The sequence below is a fragment of the Thamnophis sirtalis genome, unplaced genomic scaffold (assembly GCF_051295495.1).
Source record: "Thamnophis sirtalis isolate CommonGarterSnake01/CBP01778 unplaced genomic scaffold, rThaSir2_p1.2 scaffold_1, whole genome shotgun sequence".
Taxonomy (NCBI): Eukaryota; Metazoa; Chordata; class Lepidosauria; order Squamata; family Natricidae; genus Thamnophis; species Thamnophis sirtalis.
Genome location: NW_028261381.1, coordinates 61,508,466 through 61,531,381, shown reverse-complemented (window position 1 = coordinate 61,531,381; position 22,916 = coordinate 61,508,466). Strand labels below are relative to the sequence as shown.

The window sequence follows — 22,916 nt, the reverse complement described above, 5'->3', positions numbered from 1 at the left end:
GGCCTTCCATACTGAATTAAGATGGTATCTTTGTCCAAGATAAGTGAATGCAAGGCCGGCTGGTGCATCCCATCTAAACTGTATCTGGTGATTTTTAAGCTCTTCGACTAAAAAAGCATAGTCTTTCCTAGATCTCAACATTTTAGGTGGTATCTCCTTCAATACAGTCACATCCTGACCCCCAATTTGGAGCTTTGTTTTGTAAGACTCCTGTAATATTGTATTCCTCATATCTCTAGTAGCAAAATACACCACAACATCTCTTGGTAGTTGCTTTTGTCTTGCAAGCCAGGAGTTAATGCGATAAACCTTTTCAATTTGCCATACAGAATTCCCTCCTGGCCTTCCCATCAGTAAGTCAAAGGCTTCAGAGAGAATCTGCTTCAGGTTTTCTTGACTTTTCTCTAGGAGGCCCCTTATTCTTAAAGCAAATTCCATTTGTCTATACTGTAACATTATAATTTCATTTTCTGCATCACTAACCTTTTGTTGAACCACATCCATCTTCGTTGCCAAGTTAATATTAGAGTAACTAAGGTCTTCTAGCCTGTCTTCAATTCCCAGTAGGTAGCCTGATAGGGAATTAAAAGCCATCAGGAAATCCTCTCTAATCGCTCAATTGCGTGTCATAAGCTCTTCGGACAGTTCTTTGTTAGCAGCAGATATCTCTGCCTTAATTTTTACTTCCATCGCATCTGCGTGGTTTTTTAAAGCATCAGTTAATTCTTTCTGCAAAATTTCTCTGGTCAGAGGCTCCCCTGCAGAACTAGGGGGAAGTAATGACTGTAATTTAGTAGTGGGAGCTGGTGAGCTCCCGGCACTTTTGGACGTGGGGGGGGGGAATTTTGCTTAGAAGCCATCTCAGGTTTAATCTTCTTTAGTCAATTAATAAGTCCAGGCAAACCAATTATACAGCAGTTGCTATTTAGTTTGATAATAAATCACTTCTGGGCTCCGTAAGAATGCTATCAAAGTCTAACCCCTCCTACACAGCTCGGCGCCATTTTGTGTATCTTTCAGCAAGTAATTGTCAGAAGGAATTCTTTACAGATGGAGCTAAGGATTTATACATACAATTAGAAGTTCACGAGTATTGGTTCAGCTCGTCTTGAAGTCAGCAGTAAATCAGTCTTTGTACTGAGGATGAGCGAAGACCTTCGTTCTGCAGCAAAAGGCAGAATAAATCTTGACGCGGAGGTGCTATGCTGCCGGGTGCCCCCCCTTCCTCCCAGATTTTTAGACTGGGAGGATTAGTTAGAGCGCTGCCCAAGCATAGTTTCTCACCTCCTCCTTCTAAGCCCAAAGGAGAGGTAAACAAACTGCTAAACAGTTTGATGGATTGCTGTTTAGACAGTTTAACACAGCCAAGATTGGGGAGCTGTTAAAAATAACAACTCCCTGTCAGGCCCTGCCCACTGGAAGTCCATATAAATGTCATTTATATGTATGTGCCTGTTGATGGCTGATTGGTCAGAGTACTAGGCTTCCAGGAATTTTCTAGAATTGGTCTAGCATCTGGACTTGGTTTGGTCTAGGATGGTCAGAGTTTCCAAGTTGAAATTATGGTTAAGTCTGTTCATATATTATGAAATTAAAGAATTTTCATCATGTCTTCTGAACTGTTAGGATACATTCTGCTATTTACTCATGTCCTTATATTTCCTGATATAATAAATCAGAGACTGGCCTCAAACAAGTTGGACCTCTTTCCAATCTACAGAGGTTGTTTGCCATTGCCTCCTTCCATCTTGATGCAATGGGATAGTGCAGGATCTATAACACTGTAAAGATTAACAGGTTGATTATTTTGGGAAATAGCAACTACGTTATCAGGGGTATAAAATATTATCCTTGGCTGAAGGTATTTATGGACAGATTTATGAAGGGATTGTGCCATACAATATGCCAAAGCAAAAGCAAACAAAACATCGAGGCTTAACAGGATACCCTGATTCTTGCAACAAGCTAATATATAATGAGGTTGATCTGGTTTTGGCTTAATCATTGTGTTTTCTAATTCCAACCAAGTTTTAATGTGTGAACATCCTTCTGTTGTTCTTGTACATGTACCATATATGCACATGTGAGAAGTCCAGCCTGAAACAGTGAGCAAAAGAAGAATCAAGAGTTGTGCTTATCCCCTTTCTTCCATATCAGGAAATGTAAAATTCTCTGTGTTCTGCACCAAGGTTGCAAAGTAGCTCTTCTACCTAGAGATGTTCCCAGAATTAGGTTTTGATAGCCAGAATTGCCTTTTTCTTAATTGCAATGTTTACAAGCAGTGTCTCCCTTTCTGAACATTTATACTCAAACATTGTAATTCTTAGATGGATAATGAAACATAGTTTATTCCCCCAAGATGCATGGCTTACAGTCAAAGGCCTTCACATTGCTATTGTATTTATGAGCCCTCAAAAGATTTTAACACATGTGAGATTTAAGAAATGATAGAAAAGTAGGTTAATCTTTAAAGTACCGATGACCCTGCGACATCCCACTGCATGAAGAAAAAGGAGTGCTGAGAATGAAAATTATCATTGTTTAGGCATTCAGAAAAACCCATGTCACCATGTCATGGACAGAACCTACTATGCTTCCAGAATGTCCAGTGTCCTTGAGTTCTAAGAAAACTAACTTTTTACTTCATTTATTCTAAATTGCTGGTTATCATCCAAACTTAAAAGACTTGGATCCAGTATGTCTTCAGGAAAACCAGAATTTTGTCATTGTTAGTTTAGTGCCAGTTCTGCATCAACACAAGACTTGGGGACTTTCTCATTCCAGAGCTGGATACTATAATATTAGTTATCTTTTAAATCCCACTTTTACTCTGAGGTGCGCAGGAAGGCACATCATGCCTTATTCTCTGCCTTGCTCCCATTTTAGCCTTACACATTGTCACAGTCGTATTAATTGTGGATAACGGGTGGCAGAGTCCAATAAGATTTCTCGTTGAGAGAAGGGTTCAAATCACTCTGACCAGTGATTGGAAATTTAATTTCCTCCAGACTATGGCTAAACTTCGCTAATAAATCCTGGCTCAAATTAAGCCCTTGTTTAATTAAGACTCATAAGACCCCCTTTATTACTGGTTCCATTTTTTTCTTCAAGGTTCGATTCTGTCACACGTGCAATTAAGTTCGCGCGCGGCCTTCGGTTCGCGCGCGCCTTAGCGCGTGTACAGAGACGCGCGCCGCGTGCCAGGGGAAAGTCGGGCAGTTTACGCAAGAGGGGCGTGGCTATTTGCCTGGATTAATGGTCCGGTCTGGCGGGTCTCCTTATCTAGCGTAGGACTCCGGGAAAGCCACGCCCCCAGAGTCTCCGGGCGCGATCTTTTCGCAGGTTTGCAGGCGGGGCGGGGCGGAGTGGAGCGCGCGGTAATTGCAAACCCAGGCGAGCTTTGAGCCGGGGACAAGCTCGGGCAGTGTTCGCGGGAGCTCACTTTTCCCTAAGCAGAGCAAGTAGCAGTTTGGCAGCATTTTTCCACCCTGTCCCCTGGAAGGTGATGGGGGGGAGGAGAAAGGAGTGGAATTGACAGCTCCTGGTTATACATTCTCTTTCTCTCTCTCTCTCTCCCATCTCGGGGTCTGGGATGAAAGGGAGGAGACCTGAGTTCCGAATTCCCCTTTTCTCTGCCCCGCGCGCCTCGTCTCTTGCTCCCCCTCGCTTTCATTCCGTGCTGTCAGCATTCAGCGCGAACGGGGGAGGACTTCGGCGCTCCCTGGACCACCGTGGGTGGGAGGAGAGGAGGGACTGCTGGCTGAGGGTTTGCTTCCTCGTCGGATCTCGCCGGGGTGAACCGCAGTTCAGCGTTTGATCCTCTGCCCCAGGGCCCGATCGCTTCGTTTAAAAGGAGGACAAATTGTCCCTGCTTAATGATAGCCTTGCCCAGGCCAAAACTACGGTCAGGCGCGCAATCAGGCGCCTCTTCCTGCACGCTGAAGCTCTGTCCCTCCCGGGCTTAATCTGAGCTGAAGATGCCCTTCCAAGCAACTTGCTTTCCCGGACAACCGTGATCCTGGGAAACGCATGAGGGGTATTTATGGGTTTAAAGCATTTCTACCCTGCCCTTCATTACTGAGATTATGATTCAGCTAACAGGAAGTTAATTGCCACCGGCCCCAGGCAGACAAATAAATAAACATCAGTAACAGAGGCAAACTGGGAGTTTGTATCAAAGACATGTCTTTATATATATCTATCTATCTATCTTAAACTGGTCCCAGAGTAAGAGAGAATCAAGTTTAGTGTTTGACTTACTATTTGAAAGAGAGCATTCCAGAGTTGGTGAACCGTTACCAAGAAAGCAATTATAATCATAATTACATATTGGGAAAGGTAGCTGGAGCAGGGCCTCAGTGCAAGGCTGGTTTGGGCTCCTTCCTTTCAAATATTTGGGCCTGCTCCAACAAGCATTCATCCGACAGGCACTTTGAGAGTTTTGACAGTATAAATTAAAATTTTGACAGCCATATTGTGCACTAGTTGGAGTTTCCATACAGTATTGTGTTCAGGGACAATCTCATATTTAACCCAATACTCAATCGGTAGACAGCAAGATGTGGATTATAGTCATCTCCATCTAGGAATGGCTGCAGCTTGCAAATCATTTTCATATTGACTAATTTTAGACTGGATGACATTACTTTACCTGTGGCTAGCTTGAAGATGTCTTTCTAGTAACAGATAGTGCAGAATATTGGTGGGTATTGAAAACTGAAATGCAGGTAGTCAATAACGTACAACCACAAATGAGCCTAAAATTTGTGTTGTTAAGTGAGACATTTGTTAAGCAAGTTTGCCCCATTTTCGGTGCTACAGTTGTTAAGTGAATCACTGCAGTTGGTAAGTTAGTAACCCGGTTGTTAAGTGAATCTGGTTTCCCCATTGACTTTGCTTGTCAGAAGATCACAAAAGGTGATCACAGGACCCTCAGACACAGCAACGGTCATAAATATGAACCAGTTGCTCAGCACCTGAATGTTGATCACATGTTCATGGGGATGCTTGCAAAGGTCATAACTCTGAAAACCGGTCATAAGTCACATTTTCAGTGCTGTTGTAACTTTTGAACAGTCACTAAATGAACTGTTGTAAGACGAGGACTACCTGGACTAGGGATGTGTGAAGCAGCCATGCACAACACTGTGCTACCGTGTTTCCCCGAAAATACGACATGTCCTGATAATAAGGCCATGCCACATTTTTCTGGTGGGCAAAAATATAAGCCCTCCCCCACAAATAAGCCCCCTGGACAACCTCCCACCTCCGGCCAGGCAGAGTGCCGCTCACCAACCTAGTGGTAACCCAAAGGTGCCAAGCCGCGGGAACTGGGGGAGACAAAGGTTATTGCATTGCTTGGCGCCTTTGGGATACCGCTAGGTTGGTGAGGAGCACTGTGCCCAGCTGAGGAGGGGGGTTGCCGGGTGGCTGCTCTCTTGCGAGCAGGCTCCCAAAGAGCTGGGCAGAGCCTCATGGGCAAATGGCTGTGTTTCGCTGTTGCAGCAGCACAACATAACAGCCATGAAGCAACCATGCTCACAAGCAGCCACCCGGCAAACTCCCTTTCCAGCCAGGCACAGCGCCATTCACTGACCTAGGAGTATCGCCAGCTACCAGCAGAGTGTATGCCCAGAGTGGCTATTGCTGGAAGACTCAGTTTGGAAGCTGCCAAAAAAGCCATGCTGGGATGGTGGCAGCGGCAGTGGCGGCAGCGGAGGTGCCCTAGCTCTGTGGGGAGAGCTGGGCCAGGGCATCGTGAGGCTGGAACGCACATAAGCGAGAGCGGAACAGCTGCTTGCGCAAGCCTCCTCTCCAGCCTTGCGGAGTGCCATTCACTGGCATTTTGAAGGCGCCAAGCTGTGGGAGCCCAGCGGTGGCGAACAGGCGCTCATGTGGCTTGGCGATACCCCTAGGTCAGTGAATGGCGCTGTGCCTGGCTGGAAAGGGGGTTTGCCGGGTGGCTGCTCGTGAGCGTGGTTGCTTCATGGCTGTTATGTTGTGCTGCTGCGACAGCATAACACAGCCATTCGCCCATGAGGCTGTGCCCGGCTCTTTGGGAGCCCACTCAGAAGAGAGCAGCCCCCCAGCAACCCCAAAACAAGAAACCCTTCCCTCATAAGGCCCAAATCATATTTTGTGGGTAAAAAGACAGGGTCTTATTTTTGGGGAAACAAGGTAGGGAGGTGGCAACATTTGCATCCTTGTGTTGCCTTGGTGCCTCACTTGGCTGTTCCATTAATAGAACCACTGAAATGGTAGCATCAGGCCTCTGGAACTCATGGATAATACACCCCTTTGCTTCACTTACAGATGGGAGGCTGCTAGTTGCTTTTCAAAGCAGCTTTGAATAAGAGCTTTTCATGAAGATTCTTTGAACAGGAGCCCTTCAAGCTTTGCACATATTTACTAAGTAACTCCAAGCTTAAGATAGTTGCGTTTGTCAGTATGCTTATTTTCTAATTCAAAGTGCTGGTCTGAAAATGTTACTTACTGTAGTAAGTAGCTTTACTCGGGTTAGCAAAGAATAGTCTTCTTCACTGAGATAAGGTCACTTCCATGCTACCCGGTCAGCCTTTTTAGGAGAGATTCATTTCTACTAGAAATAGGGCCTATTCAGTTGTGACTCCACTTATTTGAAATGGTTTTATAGTCTTGATGGGTTAGGCTTCCTCTTGGCCATTTCTGTATGGAGGTAGAGCTTATTCAGAATAAATTCTAGATATCTAACACAATTATCTTTAATTTTTACCTTGACCTATCCCTGTTTCTGTAGACCAGGGGTTAGATGTGTCACGTGCAACCTGTAGACCATGAGCCGGATTCATCAATGCAGGCCACTCATGCAGGCCACTCACTCACCCCAGCTCTGCGAATAGGAAAAACATCATGAAATGTTATGTGACAGCAATGTGATGCTGCGAGTTTGACAACCGTGCTGTAGACGCTCCTTGTCTGGAAACGGTGACAATTAGAGAAACAACCGAAGATGCAAAAGTGATCAGTGCCACTGAAACTATCTGTAGTGGGTAAGAAGTAGGATAAGAATTCTCTGCAATCCTCACTCAGCCATAACATTCAGCTGGCAATAGTGGGGGCAGCTCTCCACGTTCCTCTTTAGATAAGCAGTTTATAACGATTCTGCATGTAGAAAATGACTTGACTTTTGAGTCACTTTTGTCCCATTGCCCATAGCAACTAAAAGTGAGCATAGATCAATCAATCTTGTATATCTCCCATAAAGGACCATTTTCTGCCAGATGATAACTTGAGGACATGGAATGAATACTGTTTCTGAGGTGCCCTGGCTGGCACAGGGGAGACAAATGCCTTTCCCAGCCTGGTATCTCCTTGCTGGATTGGAATAGAAGTTCTGCAATTCCCAAATAACCCGGACAAGATGCCATTGTGAGTCCCAAAATGTTTAAAGGGTGTTTGGCTAAGGAAGCCTGGGTTATAAGGGAGAAAAAAATCTTTACTATATTGATTCTTGATTATGAAACACCCTTCCCCAACATAAATGTTGGTTTCAGTCTTTATAACAATGGATAATCTTTTCCCACTCTCATCCCAAATATTTAGAGGGCATTCATTTTTTATCATTTGTGCTTTGGGCGGGGAGGGAGATGTTTTTGACATAGTTTTGAATAAATACTAGTATTGTCTTGAAGATCAGAAATCATTTCCATGAAAGGTAAACTTTAAGGCATGTATACTGTAAGTCCTTTACATATATTGTACAGTAGAAGTTACAGACAAAACAAAAGTAATGACTAAGGCGAAAGATGAAGATTGGATTAATTTATATCCCTATTCAGTTTTTAGAAGAAAATTAAATTGTTTAAGAAGTACTCCATGTTCTCTGTATTCTTGTTAATAGTTATTGAAGATAGCTCATGTGGAGCAATAAACATGTCCCAGTGAGGCTGCTATAAGTTTGTTACAGGGATGTTTAGGAGGGCTTGTTTGTTACAAGTCAATTACCCACTGACATGGCCAAAAAAATGACTCTTCATAAGCAGCAGAATCATTACGGGTAGAGTAGATTTATATGAATAGCCTTGCCATCATTATAAAAATAATATAATCATTTATTAAACTTGTATATCACTTGATTCTCAGCAAGTTCTGATAGCTCACAACAATCTACTAGGTTTCCAGAGAAATAAAGTTTCTTGCCTCATGGCCGTGCGTAGAATTGAGTCCAAGATAAGTAATTCCTATTGCTAATCTAACATGTATGGGCATCTGTTGACCACATAAGCACTTTAAAAAATAACAATATCTGGTTTTTTTTCTCTGTACACAATCTTTGTCCTTGTTACTTGAAACATATGGTCCAGCCTTATCACAATCCAATGTCCTCCAGATATTTGGGCTATAGCCTCTTATCACCCATAGACAACACAGCTGTTAATGAAGTTTGGGAGAGGGTGGTAAAAGAAGACTGGATAGTATAACCATTGCTGGAGAAGGGAAGGTTTAATGCCCTGATCAGGGTAAATGCCTCTCTCCATGGTGCTTACTTTATACTGAAGCACTTTACCAGCGTGGGCCAAATATCAAACCTGTAGGACCAAAAATCATGATTGATGGCCCCCATTTGATAAATATAAACAGCTTCCAATATTTGGGAAGCATCATCTTGAGTGTTGGGTCTTTGGACAAAGAAATTGAATGAAGGATTAGCAAGGCCAGCCTGACACTGGGGCAGCTATGTATTGGAGTGCTCAGTCAAAACAACATCCATTCTTCTACATGCCTGAAAGTCTACAGGGCTGTGCTTTCCACTTCTCTCCTGTATGGATGTGAGTCCTGGACTTTGTACTAAAGGCAAGTCAAACAACTGGAGAAATTTTACATGCACACACTCTGCTCCACCCCTAGCATTTGTTGGCAAGACTGCGTCACAAACCTGGAGGTCTTGAATTTGTGTGTGTGTGTGTGTGTGTGTGTGTGTGTGTGTGTGTGTGTGTGTGTGTATAAAGTCACAACCCCTGGTATGCCCAAATATGGGCATAGAGCACAGGTTCGATTCCCAGCAAGGGTATGGCTAGCTGATGAGAGCTAAATAGCTTGAAATAGATCTATACTAGTCTCCCTTTATTTATTTATCAGCACAAATATAACATATATATATATATATATATATATATATATATATATATATATATATATATATATATATATATATATATATATATATATATATATATATATATATATATATATATATATATATATATATATATATATATATATATATATATAATCTTCCTAATGCCACTTGGCCCCTTTCCTCTGTTGTTATGCAGTATTTATATTCCATATGCTGTCATCAGCATAGAGGTTATATTCAGTGTAATTTAATATAGAAATAGCATTTAGACTTATATACCGCTTCATGGTGCTTTACAGAGTCAGCATGTTGCTCCCAACAATCTGGATCCTCATTTTACCAGTCTTGGAAGGATGGAAGGCTGAGACAATCTTGAGCCAGTGAGAATTGAACTGCTGTCAGTCGGCAGAATTAGCCTGCAATACTGCATTCTAACCACTATATCACCACAGCTGTAATATTAACTTAATATTAACATTTAACATTAGTATTAATGTTAAATTAATATTAACTTAATATTGAATATTCCTGCTGAACTTTCAAGAGCTTCGATCAGCTTCCCCAAGTTGATCCTATTTAGATGCACTGGGACAGTCAAGAATTACTGAGAATTCCTAGGTATGTTATCCCAAAAGATCTTTATGGGAGCCAGTGTGGGGAAGACTGTATTAGGATATATAATATCTTTATGCTAATAAGACCACTGTCTATTATTCCCATTGTTACCTTTGATCCTTTTGCACTTCCATGCATCATCCATTTAAATTAAGGGATTCATCACTTACAAGCAATAGCAATTAAACAAGTGTCTAAATACAGTGTTGCTGCAACAGAAATATGAAAATTAATTAATTTTAATCTAATTTTTAAAATATTTTTGTTAATATTAATTGGGTTTGTTTTAGGATACTCTGTCTAATTTTCTTTTTAACTTTTGTAATATGTGGTTTTTTTTTTAATCCTTTGGGAGAAGGGCAGCATATAAATCCAATAAACAAACAAACAAACAAACAAACAAACAAACAAACAATGAGATGATGCTGTAACTGTTTGCCTGATCACATGCACCAAATTTAATTCTTTTTCATTCTACATATAGAAAATAATGTAGTTGCAAATTAAACCACTGCTTTATTTAATGCCTTTCTGAGATTTCTGAGAGCAATTTTTTCTTACGTAGATTTTTTTTAAAAAATCCACCACCCTTTAAGTAAACCCTCAGAAGGCAGCAAATGCATGCAATCTTGACTGACCATCTGCATGCAACACTAGCGTACTATTACTGAACTGCAGGTCCTTGCAGTTCTTCAGTAAAAATAGAAACCCTATACCCATCTATAGTTTTCTATATATTTTCTAATTTTTTAATATATATTTTATGTAGAAACATATATTTTTCAGTTTTAAACCACTAGAACCCATATAATTAACCATCTAAAATCTTTGAATAGAAAATAGAGTACATTCAACTTCTGTATCACAATAGCAACCATAAAGGACTTGAAGTGAGACAGGTCTAGTAAGTTTGAAGTGACATAGAACCGATCAACATTGTCCTACTTTGTTTGGTTTTAGTTGTGTGCCCTTTTACAACCCTCACTATGCCTATGAGTATCTTCTGTTGTCATGCCCTGCTTTGGCCTCTGGTAAGAAACAGGAAATTAGATAAGAGGGAGCTTTGATCTGGTCAAGAGGAGTCTTGTACTCTTAAGTGTGGTATTTTTTGTGCCACAATCTACTCATGAAGGATTGCCTTAAAATACATCTATTGCCAGGCGGAAGCAGACAAGAAGGAGTTCATACCTAAATCATAAAAGATGACCCACAGATAGCCTAGGTAGAAAATATTTGCTTGGGCAGATAGCAGCACACAGGTGCAGACATATCCCTGCATGCACATGGATTTTTAAATTTCAAAACAATGCATTCCCTCTCCGTGTTACTGCATTGAGAGACTTAACTTTTTTAGTTGCTAGAATTTCCTGGCTCTGATTCCATTGGATTAGTTTGTATTTTTTTCAAAATTTCTTTGAGTATGATGGACTTCCCACACTGTAGGTTTCATAGTCAAGCAGTAAGAGCTATTCTGTATCCTGTCATAATGTAATGGGGATCAAAGTGAGAACATGTAAACTGATCGTGACTTCTTTGCTCCAGCCTTTAGTGAGAAGTAGGTGGCCTTTGGTATTTTAAATGCTGTCATCTTGTGAGGGTCCTTTAAAGGGTGAAATTCAGCAGGTTCTGACAGGTTTTGGAGAATCGGTAGTGGAAATTTTGAGTAGTTTGGAGAACCAGCGAATACTACCTCTGGCTGGCCCCAGAGTGAGGTAGGAATGGGGATTTTGCAGTATTCTTTCCCTGGAGTGAGGTGGGAATGAAGATCTTTCGCCTGCCACACCCACCAAGCCACGCCCACAGAACTGGTAGTAAAAAAAATTGAATTTCACCACTGGTCCTTTGTAAAACTATCCTTTATAAAATATATATTGATCTATAATACTGAATATCACATTATTTCATCAGAGAATAGGCATAAACAGTATCTCTCTTGAAAATATGTTTTTGTCCATAGATATTGTGTCAATTCACAAACCATATCCCTGTTTGTGTTCTCTCATTGCAGAATAGCAACAAGCTAGCCTAAGAATGGTTTATTGAATCAACTTATAATTAGCTGGATTTGCACAACATACTAGCCCTTTAAAACATTGTTTATAAGAGATTGGCTCAGCTCGCACAACATTCCACACCAAAATATTAACAAAATTTTATGGCTTTGGATAATGAATCCAATCATGATTAAAATATGTCGGTTTACAAAACATGAAGGGTATTGATAGCTGTTGGAATGATAAAGTGACAGTTTCTGGGGCCACTGATGGGGAAGAAATACAATGGAAGCAGAATTTAAGCGGATGAAAATCTTGCAATGGATGAGAAAATATGCAGAGTATATTAGTGACCCTCTCTCTTTTGCTGAGCATAGGAAGCGTTAGTTTAAAAAAAAATCCCTTGCATTTGAAATTTAACAGATACACCTGGCACGTTTTCAAGTTTTTTTCCTCCTGTGATTGCAAAGGAGGGAGGAAGATGCTTTTTTTTAAGGAGTTGAGTTTCTCTGTATTTTGCATGCAATCCTGTGTTCTATGGCATGGGCAGGGAAATTTGTACATTGTGTAGTATAAGATAGCTTTATAATTTCCACTCTGGATCTTTATGTTTCACAGTGAGATGCTACAGCCTTCAATTTTTTGGGTGTGTGTGTGAGCTTTTTGAAAGAAAATAATTAAGGGAAACTCCTTTACTGAGAGTAATTTAGAAGCTAGAGAGAAAAGCTGGCACAACATTAGAGTTTGTTTATAAACCTTTATCTTTTTTCAAGGTTAGACATTCTTTCAAAAAGTAACTTGTGGTTTCCTTGTTTTCCTGCTCTGGTCATACAATAGAATGACAATAACCCTAGAATGTATTGAATGTAAGGAAGGGCTTATGCACTATTACCACTCTACTTGGAAAATAATACTGAAATGAATGAAATATGATTATATACTTCAGGTAGGTTTAGATTTAGGTTTAGGTTTAATTTTTTTGTATGCCGCCCTTTTCCCTGAAGGGACTCAGGGCGGCTCACAACTCAAAAAGGGAGGGGAAATACAAACAGAGTTACAAAAAACATAAAAACCATACATAGTTAAAAGCACAACAATCATACCATTCGAAGTGGGGCAGCAAGTCTTTAGCCCCAGGCCTGTCGGAACAGCCAGGTTTTAAGGGCTATGTGGAAGGCCTGGAGGGTGGTGAGGGTACGAATCTCCACGGGGAGTTCGTTCCAGAGGATCGGAGCAGCCACAGAGAAGACTCTCCTCCGGGTAGTCGCCAGTCGACACTGGCCGGCTGATGGAATTCGGAGGAGGCCTAGTCTGTGGGATCTAATTGGTCTAGTGGAGGTAATTGGGGTTAAGTCACTTTTAATGCTCTCTTACATTATATCAATAGCTGCAGCAACAGTAGGTAGTATATATTTGGGCAATTGATATATATTAGTTGGTTGGCTGAGTAGGAAATATGCCCACCTAAACCCTCTGGTTTTGCTTATGAGCAAGTGCACCTAAGTGTTGTCATTGCTTTAAGGAGCATGATATACAAGGCTGAGCATCTAACTTTGTCTGGAAGAGGCCTAAGAAGCAAGACACTAAAAATTAAAATTGACCATGGCTCCTCTCTCTTGTTCCTCGTTGGCAGATAAAACTACAGTCCAGCATTTACACATTAGCCAAATCTGCTCTTAGATGGAACCAGTGCCAAGTAGATTATCCTCTGCTAAATCAGTATTGTGGCTTTGCTTGATATGTGCATGAGAAAATGAGAGGGATTGGGTTTGTTTGTTAACTAAATTTTATAGACTCCCAACTCACACATAGATGACTGAGGGTGGCTTACAAAATTTAAAGGATCCACTATATATAATAAAAGCCCTAAAATAACCCCATCCCACCCACATGTCGTACACAACACAACACAACACAATCCAATCAGCTCTATCTCCATTTGTGGTTCCTAGGCTTGCTGGCAAAGCCATAGCTTTAGGGCCTTTCGGAAAAACAAAAGGGTTGGAGCCAATCCTAACTTGGGTTAGGGTTGGTGGGGGTGGGTAGGTTAATGCAGGATGAAGAAACTTTGTCCCTTTGGATGTCACAGGGTTTCAGTGCTGATAACTGCAGCAAGTGTGGGCAATGAGGAGTGAATGTGATCTGACATATGGAGGAGGAGGATCTTGTTCTTAGAATTACTAAATTCTAGGGAATAATTATTTAAAACATGCATGAATATTCAAAAACACGCCTCTTCCAACTCTAAAATGAAGTATAGCCCAAACTGATTTGTTTTTTGTATTAAAGGTCTACCTAAAAGTCACTTTGTGTCATTTCAGAAATCTCATGTGACCTAGCTGTTAGGGAGAGAAGGGTGATAGCTAGAAAAAGGTGTAATTGTGTTGGGTGTTCCCTCCATTTGTTTCAGAGGCCGTCTTATTTGAGACAGATCTGGCTCTGGGCTAAGGCTGAAAAGGCACCAGCCTTGGGTGTCAAATTTTAAGAGGTATGCCAAAATTGGCAAGACTTCTAAAAAAAAACCACAATAAAAAGTGAAAAGCAATAACAGCCTTTATGAGACCGTGCATCTACTTGAAGGTTATTTTATTTTATTTTATTTTATTATTTCATTTAGTTTCATATTGTTTCTTCAATTTCTATAGCTACCTAACTCCACTAAGTGACTCTGGGTGGCTATAGAATTATAATATAATTAAAACAATTATAAAAACATTAAAACATTGAAAACATCCATAAAATAAATAAGTACAAACAGCAGTTGTGATGATTAATCATCTAATAGCAGCATGTCCAATCTGTTGGATGAGATTGGATGGGTAGAAAATCTTGGAAAAGGACGGTTCCACTGGTAAATTGTAAAAAAAAGAAGAAGAAGGCAATATTGCATTGTAAATAATGTGAAAATTCTGAGAAAAAAAATGTCTAGGCATAAAAATCATAAATATAATGCTCAAAATCTCAAAGAAAAAAAACCTAGAGTGTGCATTTTGAAATTCCTAAAAAAATTGGGAGAGGAGCCAATGGAAGAGGGCAGAATATGACTTTGCGTAGCGTGCCAAAATGGCTCTGGTCAGAGAGAATGTTAAACTGGAAAGTCCTGGGATACACAGCAGAAAATGTTACCATCTTTGGGAATATCCTGACATAAGTTCAGTGATTAATTTCATAATTAACTTCTATGAGACCCTTAAAAAGCTATGGATTAAAAAGGTTTAAACCACCTGATTTCGATGCAGCTAGAGTGTTTCCTTGTCTTTCCTCCAATCTTTCCAGGGCAGTGGGCAGCCCATTAGTCATGGATCCCAACAGCATCTGTCGGAAGACCAAGCGCCTGGCAGGGAAACAGGCCGAGTTGTGCCAGACAGAACCAGAGATTGTACAAGAAGTCGCCAAAGGAGCCAGACTGGGTGTGCGTGAGTGCCAGTACCAATTTCGTTTTCGGCGCTGGAACTGCACCAGCCACAGCAAATACTTTGGGAAGATCCTACAGCAGGGTGAGTGGGGTAGACTTTGTCACTTAAGTAGACCACTGCCCTTTGGGATTCTTGCAGAGCAGGAAGAAAAAAAAGCATTTTATTTTGTTCATTAAAGAAATTCCTCAGCCAAATAGTCCTCACAATTAAAGAGAGGACAGCCTATATTTTAGAGGTGACCAAAATTGCCAGTGGGATAGAAGCTCTTATATGGAGATGATTCATTCATTCAGAAATTGGCAGGGGTGGGATGGGGACAGAGACCGAAAAATTTGCAACTCTTCTCTGCTTGCTTTGAAATTAAATTGGGCAGTAGGTGGGATGAACACACTTGTTCACTGAATCCTTGCTGCGTGCTTTGAGCCCTGCTATTCAGATAGTTCTAGGGTTTGGGATTGATTTAGTGCTTCTATTGGAGGGTGGGAAACAGGAACTCTCCAGTCATAACAAGCACTGTTCTTCTCTAAATAATAGTGATGTTTATTATTTTGTGTACTATTTCCAGTACAAACTGCATTCACACTTCCAAAAGGAGCCTTAAAAAAACAGTGTTTTATCTATTTCTCTCCTTGACTCACACAGCTGTTTTCAGTTCTTTTAGATCAGGGAGGTGAACAGAAACAGGAAAAAAATTTTCTTTCCTGAGCACCTTTGTCAAGCTCTCCTCTCCAACTCTAATCTGTACTGCCCTCCCCCACCCAAGCTGCAATAACATCCCCCAGCCAGTCTGCTCAGCAGATCTCCCTCTGGGTCCTGCTGGGCCTTCACTTGCAGATTCACCTGTTCCTTGTATCTCCAGTCCATGCCGTATATGTTGAATACTAGCGCGGGAAATACAAGCGCGGGAATAAGGACTCCCTTCTGATTGGTTCCCGGGCGGAGCCGGTTCAATCCTCGCCCTGATTGGTCGAGCTACTCGACGCCCCATTGGCCCCTCGTTCAAACCCGGAGGTATAAATGTTTGGCGCGAACCACGCCACGTTGAATCGTAGTCACTCTGTTCTCAATAAAGGTTGCTGTTTTGCATACCCGCTTGTCGCGTCCTTTCCCTTCGCTCCAAGATGCAAAACTGGCGACGAAGGTGGGATCCCGATTCCCGCGACCACGGAGAAGAACAAGCCAGCTGCCACCGCGTCTGAACCAGCACGAACGCTATCCTCAGGCTGAGAACTCCGGCAGCGAACGCAAAATTTTCTCCGCCCTCTTCCTCCCCCTCTCTGGCTCCACACCACGATGGCATCAGCGCTTCCTCCTTTCGCGCCATTCGGATCCGCCGGAGAATCATGGGACGGCTTCATGGAGCGTTTCGAGTGCTACTTAATCGCATCGAAGAACCAGGCACAGACCGACAAGGAGAAATGCAGCTTCTTCTTGTCCTGCTGTGAGCCTTCCATGTTCGCCTCTGCGAGAGCCCTGGCCGCCCCGAGGCCAGCCTACAAACTTGGGTGGGACGAGCTGATGTCCAGGCTGAGGAACCACTACGCTCCCTCACCCTCTCTGATCGCGCGCCGCTTCACCTTCCGCCGCCGAGTGCAGAAGCCCAACGAATCCATCAGCCAGTTTCTAGAGGTTTTGCGCACAGTGGCCGCCCAGTGCGATTTTGCAGACCTGGAGGAGAACCTCGTGGAGCAGTTTGTATGCGGGGTCCGCGACGTGCATTTGCGCAGCCGCATGCTCCGGAACCACAAAATCACCTTGGTGCAAGCCGTGGAGACCGCGCGAGCAGCGGAGCTCTCCGAACAATCCACGGCCGACATCGAACGCCTCCAGCTGAAAACCCCCGCGCAAACCGCCGCGGGGCCTTCCACCCAGACGAACCTCGTCGACGACCTCTCTCCTGCTGAAGACGAGGAGGAGGAAACCGTCGGACAAATGAGGACGCAGCCGAAGCGGAGGCCACACCAGCAACCACCGACGCCCGCTCAGCCAGTCTCAAACGCACCTTGCCGCGGATGCGGCGGCCCCCACAGCCGCGCATCCTGCCCGTTCCGTTCCGCCGTCTGCCGCCGCTGCCGAGGAGAAGGACACCTCGCCAGGGTCTGCCGGGCTCTCGTGCCAGCCCCATCGTTCATGCAGCCCAGCGACCAGCGCCAGGCACCGCAACGCCGCCAACAGCCACGTCCTGCGAGGCGAGCTGAGGACTGCCACTCAACCTACCAGCCCTCCAGCGCCGACTGCGTGGTCTACCAGGCTTCCCACGTTCCCGCCGGCGATCGCAAAATCAGCACCGCCGTCCGACTCGAAGGTCAGCTTTGTCGAATGGAGGTGGACTCCGGGTCTTCCCGTTCTCTCCTATCTTGGGCCCTGTTTTCCCGCCTTTGTCTCGGGGTTCCCCAGAGCCATTTGCGCCCCGTCGGGGTCTCCCTCCTAGACTACCAGGGAAATGGGATTCCCACGGCAGGAATATTCCACATCCAGGTGGAATACGGAGACTTTAAGGGGAAACTCCCAGTTCTAATCGTCAGGAACGATCTGCCCGCTCTCCTTGGGTTGGATTGGTTTCCCGCCTTGGGCCTCACCATAGAGGGGGTGCACAGGGTAGTCCCCCTCACCGTAGATAGCGTTCTAGATGAGTTCGCAGATGTGTTCGATGGGAAATTGGGCTGTTATAAAGGCACCCCCATTTCCCTCTGCCTCGATCCCCAGGTCGCTCCCATTAGGCTGAAGGCACGCAGGGTCCCCTTCGCATTGAGAGCAAAGGTAGACGCTGAACTTGATAAGCTTATAGAGCAGGGGGTAATCGAGCCCGTAGATCACGCCCGTTGGGAAACCCCCATAGTCCTCCCGGTCAAACCCGACGGATCGGTGAGAATATGTGCCGACTATAAGTCGACCATCAATTTGGCCCTGCAGGCAAATCCATATCCGGTTCCCGTAGTGCAACACCTACTCCACTCCTTAGGGCAAGGCCGCATTTTCGCCAAGCTAGATATGGCACAGGCCTACCAGCAGCTTCCCGTAGACGACGATGCGGCTACAGCCCAGACCATCGTCACCCACCGCGGGGCCTTCCGTTGCCGCCGCCTCCAATTCGGCGTTTCGGTTGCCCCGGGGATTTTCCAGAGCCTCATGGAGCAGTTGCTCCACGGGCTCCCAGGCGTCGTTCCCTACTTCGACGACGTCCTGGTCGCAGCCCCCAGCCACTCGGAACTCCTGAAAATACTGCGGGAGGTTCTCACACGTTTTAGGGAGGCAGGACTGAAACTAAAGCGCAGCAAATGCGAAATTGCTGTTCCCAAAGTAGAATTCTTGGGGTTCCTCATTGATGCCCAAGGCATCCACCCCACCCCTTCCAAAGTTGCCGCCATCAAAAACGCACCTGCACCCACCTCTAGAGCGGAATTGCTGGCGTTCCTGGGGCTTTTAAACTTCTACGCCCCTTTTATTCCCCACAAGGCGTCGCTAGCTGAGCCGCTACACCGACTGCTTGACCGGTCAGCGGCCTGGCAATGGGGTAGCCGTGAAGCGCACGCGTTCGCGGCTATAAAAGACATTTTGACCTCGTCGGCAGTCCTAATTCAATATAGCGATAGGATGCCCCTAGTTCTGACTTGCGACGCCTCTCCCTATGGCATAGGGGCGGTCCTGAGCCATGCCCTCCCGAACGGCTCAGAGGCCCCCATAGCTTTCTATTCCCGGACACTCTCCTCCACGGAGCGGAACTACAGCCAAATCGATAAAGAAGCCCTGGCTGCAGTGTCCGGCATTAAGCGGTTCCATGACTACCTCTATGGTAGGAATTTCACCCTTGTCACGGATCACAAGCCGCTCCTGGGGCTACTGGCAGGCGACAAGCCAACCCCCCCCCATTTTGTCTCCCCGCATGACACGCTGGACGGAGTTCCTAACGGCGTATTCGTATACGCTGTTATACCGTCCGGGTAAGCAGCTAGGGCACGCAGACGCCCTGAGCCGTTGCCCTTTGCCAGAGACGGACACAGCCCACGTGCCCGCTCTCTCTATTTTTGTCCATCGCCGAATCCGACCTCCCCGTCTCTGCCGCGGACGTCGCAGCTTGCACAAAGGCTGACCCCGTCCTATCCCAAGTAGCTTCATGGGTTTTGAGGGGTTGGCCCGCGGAAAAGGTAGCGGAAGGATTCCGACCATTTAAAGCACGACAAGCCGAACTCGCCCTTCACGGGGGTTGTCTTGTCTGGGGGGATAGGGTAGTGATCCCCACAGCCCTGCGGCCACGAATCCTGCCCGCACTCCACAAAAACCACCCAGGCATAGCGCGAATGAAAGCCCTAGCCCGTAGCTATGTGTGGTGGCCCTTGCTAGATTCGGAAATTGCAGACTACGTAGGCCGATGCAGGATCTGCCAAAACTCTAGGCCGAATCCCCCCACAGCCGCCCCTCGTGAGTGGGAAATCCCTAGAGGCCCATGGTCCCGTTTACACATTGACTTTGCCGGCCCCTTCCACGGCCGAAACTTCATGATAGTAGTCGATGCTTACTCCAAGTGGGTGGAGCTGGTAATCATGACCTCCACCACAGCAGAGAGTACAGTGAGGGCCCTTCGTAAGATGTTCGCCACCCATGGGTTACCGGATGTGATAGTCTCAGATAATGGGCCCCAGTTTACCTCCACCACGTTCCAAGAATTCCTGGCCGAACAAGGAATCAGACACGCGGCCACAGCCCCTTATCACCCAGCTAGTAACGGCCGGGCGGAGCGCGCAGTTCGCTCAGCCAAAGAAGCTTTGGGCCGCATGGACCAGGGCGACTGGCAAGAAAGAGTGGCGGCTTACCTCTTGAGCCAGCACTCCATACCCTGCCCAACGACTAATAAAAGTCCCGCGGAGCTCTTGATGGGTAGGAGATTGCGAACCCCCCTAGACAGGCTCCATCCACTTTACGCAGGGGATCTGCCGAGCAACCTGGGGGCCCTCCCTTCCCACGCGTTTAAGTTAGGGGATCCTGTATGGGCCCGCTCCTTTTCTGGGGATCCACGGTGGATTCCCGCAACCATCACAGCTCTGACTGGCCCCTGTTCCTTCAGGGTCGGCCTGGCCGACGGAACACAATGGAGGCGCCACGTGGACCAGTTAAGGCGACGCCTCCCCGCGGAAACAGACGGCCCGAGCCTCTCAGACACCCGCTCTCAGCATGAGCCACCCTCGATGACCTTCCCCCCAACGGACCGCCTCCACCCGGGGAACGGGGGACAAGCCGATGCGAACTTTTTGGACAGACGCGCCTCACCCGGCTACTCCCTTCCTCGAAGCCCTTATCGAGACTCTGAACCTACACCCCAACCAGACTGCACGGGGCCACTGTCGGACACTCCTGTTGCCACAGAAACGCCACCCCGGACAGATGGACATCGGGCACGGGGCCCGGGGCCAGCACCATCTCACGGGACCGCGTCGCAGATTCACCGCCCCGCCACGGACACACCTCCGCCGGCGGTTCCCCCCCCGACGACAACCGCCGGGGAGCCACGAAGGTCGGGACGAGAACGTCACCGTCCCACCTACTTACAAGACTACGTTTGCCCTTCCTAAAGGAACTCTTTGACTAGGGGGGGAGGGGTGTTGAATACTAGCGCGGGAAATACAAGCGCGGGAATAAGGACTCCCTTCTGATTGGTTCCCGGGCGGAGCCGGTTCAATCCTCGCCCTGATTGGTCGAGCTACTCGACGCCCCATTGGCCCCTCGTTCAAACCCGGAGGTATAAATGTTTGGCGCGAACCACGCCACGTTGAATCGTAGTCACTCTGTTCTCAATAAAGGTTGCTGTTTTGCATACCCGCTTGTCGCGTCCTTTCCCTTCGCTCCAAGATGCAAAAGTATAAATACAATTTCAGCTATGCCCAATGGTGCCCCATCCTTTGCTCAACACTTCTGATCTTTTAGAGCCTTAATTAGGCATAAAGCTACTTCATGCCTGTGTGAAATTGTGCCTGGTTTTGGCACATAGAGAAAAAAAAACAATTTGAATGTTAAGATCATAATATCATCTCACATTAAACCATACCCCCAGATGATAAAAATATTTGTCTGAAATGAAACCAATGAACTTCTTACAAGTGCTCATTTAATTAAGACAGGTGAAAAATCTCTCTTTTGGTTTATAGCAGAACATCTACTTTTAGGCTATTGCCTTCTTCCACCCACCCCCCATTCCCCCAATTTACTCTACAGCACTGAAATTCCCTGCTGGTCCCCCCTCCAAGTACCACTAATCAACGAGGCAATATAGAAATTTTAGCTGACGTATCTATAAACCCATTTTATCTTAAGTATTGGATTTCAGGATCAGCGGAACTACAAAATGCTTAGGCAGGGGTGAAATTCAGCAGGTTCTCACAGGTTCTGGAGAACCGGTAGTGGAAATTTTGAGTGGTTTGGAGAACCGGCAAATATCACCTCTGGCTGGCCCCAGGGTTGGAATGGGGATTTTGCAATATCCTTCCCCCAGGAGTGGGGTGGGAAAGGGGATTTTGCAGTATCTTTCCCTGCCACGCCCACCAAGCCACACCCACAGAACCGGTACTAAAAAAAATTGAATTTCACCATTGTGCTTAGGCCTCCATATTGACCTGCATCCAGAATAACAAGCAATTTTTCTCATATTATTTAAATTATTCAATTAAAATACTGAGGGGGACTGTGTCTATAGGCTTCAAAGAGAAGGCTTAAACTGAGGCTAAAAATGTAGGTCTAGTTGAAACGTGAACCCAGAAAGCATTTAAATTAACCTAGAAAATTACTCCTAGTTGAGAAGTCAAATGTAGGCTTGGGCAGTCTGAAGGCTGTTTGGTATGTTAAGATTATAGGTTACATTTTGATACTTGTGCCCCTTCCAACACACACACACACACACACACACACACACAGAGAGAGAGAGAGAGAGAGAGAGAGAGAGAGAGAGATACACACACACACACACACACACACACACACACACACAACACTACACTGATAGGAAGGGCAGAAGTTTTAATTTTTCTTCCCCTGCCAGTGATCCTTTTCCAGGTGACAGAAGCCACTAACCTTATATATGGTCACTAGTCTGGGTGGAACCTTTATCGCCTTTCTTTTTAACAGACTCTTTCCTATTATTAACTGAGGGGAAGCAATAATCTGTCCTCCTTATTCAGGTACAGATCAATTAGATAGTCAGAAAAAGCTGGTAGGGCATTTGAGACCTGTAAAAATAGAAGCAACCAAACACAGCTAAGGGTCAGAGACCTAGACATTACTGATAAGCAATATAGGATAATAATTTTAGATCTTAGATGTATCCATATAGGGTATACCCAGAACATAATATATGACCACTTTCACCTGTTTTAGTATATTCAATTAGAGTATTAGATGTTTTGTTTCCATAATCTGAAAACAATTCTCTAAGCTTTGCCCAATGTGATTAATTGATTGTCAACATTTAATTAATTACATCCCCCCGGGACTTTTTTAAATTTAAAAAACCCTGCAATTATTGTGTCCTTTTGCTCACATAAAGGAAGGAATGGATCTTTTAAGAAGAGCAACGTGTGTGTATGAGGCATTCAAAAATAAAGCAAGCATGCATTTCCATGTACCAATACAGTATATTAATATAATGATACAAAGTGAATTATATTAATCACTTAATGTTTATATAATTATTCGATAAAGACTTTTGAAATTCAGCTACCATTGTATTGTTTAAAAAATAGAATTGGCTTCTACATTGTCTTTTGCTTCCTGCAAAGTATGTGTGTG

The 22,916-nt window shown here is 44.8% G+C and overlaps 2 protein-coding genes across 2 annotated transcripts in view; both read left to right on the top strand.

Annotated features, from left to right (window-relative positions):
- WNT6 (Wnt family member 6) overlaps positions 1-22,916 on the top strand; it is a 69,246-nt gene that overhangs the window by 38,826 nt on the left and 7,504 nt on the right. The window contains exon 2 of the mRNA XM_014056000.2: positions 15,004-15,224. Within this exon, the coding sequence (XP_013911475.2) occupies positions 15,004-15,224 (221 nt within the window). The remainder of the gene's footprint in view (positions 1-15,003; positions 15,225-22,916) is intronic.
- On the top strand, positions 16,066-20,495 carry LOC148049429 (uncharacterized). Its single transcript, XM_087713169.1, has 2 exons — positions 16,066-17,448; positions 20,206-20,495. The coding sequence occupies exons 1-2, from the start codon at positions 16,437-16,439 to the stop codon at positions 20,253-20,255; spliced, it is 1,062 nt and encodes a 353-aa protein (XP_087569295.1). The 5' UTR covers positions 16,066-16,436; the 3' UTR covers positions 20,256-20,495.

Excerpts from the sequence above, each read along its gene's own strand:
- LOC148049429 (XM_087713169.1), top strand. The coding sequence starts at position 16,437 with ATGGCATCAGCGCTTCCTCCTTTCGCGCCATTCGGATCCGCCGGAGAA. Across the intron at positions 17,449-20,205 it reads CACCGCCGTCCGACTCGAAG|GGTCGGCCTGGCCGACGGAA; the intron begins GTCAGCTTTGTC and ends CTGTTCCTTCAG.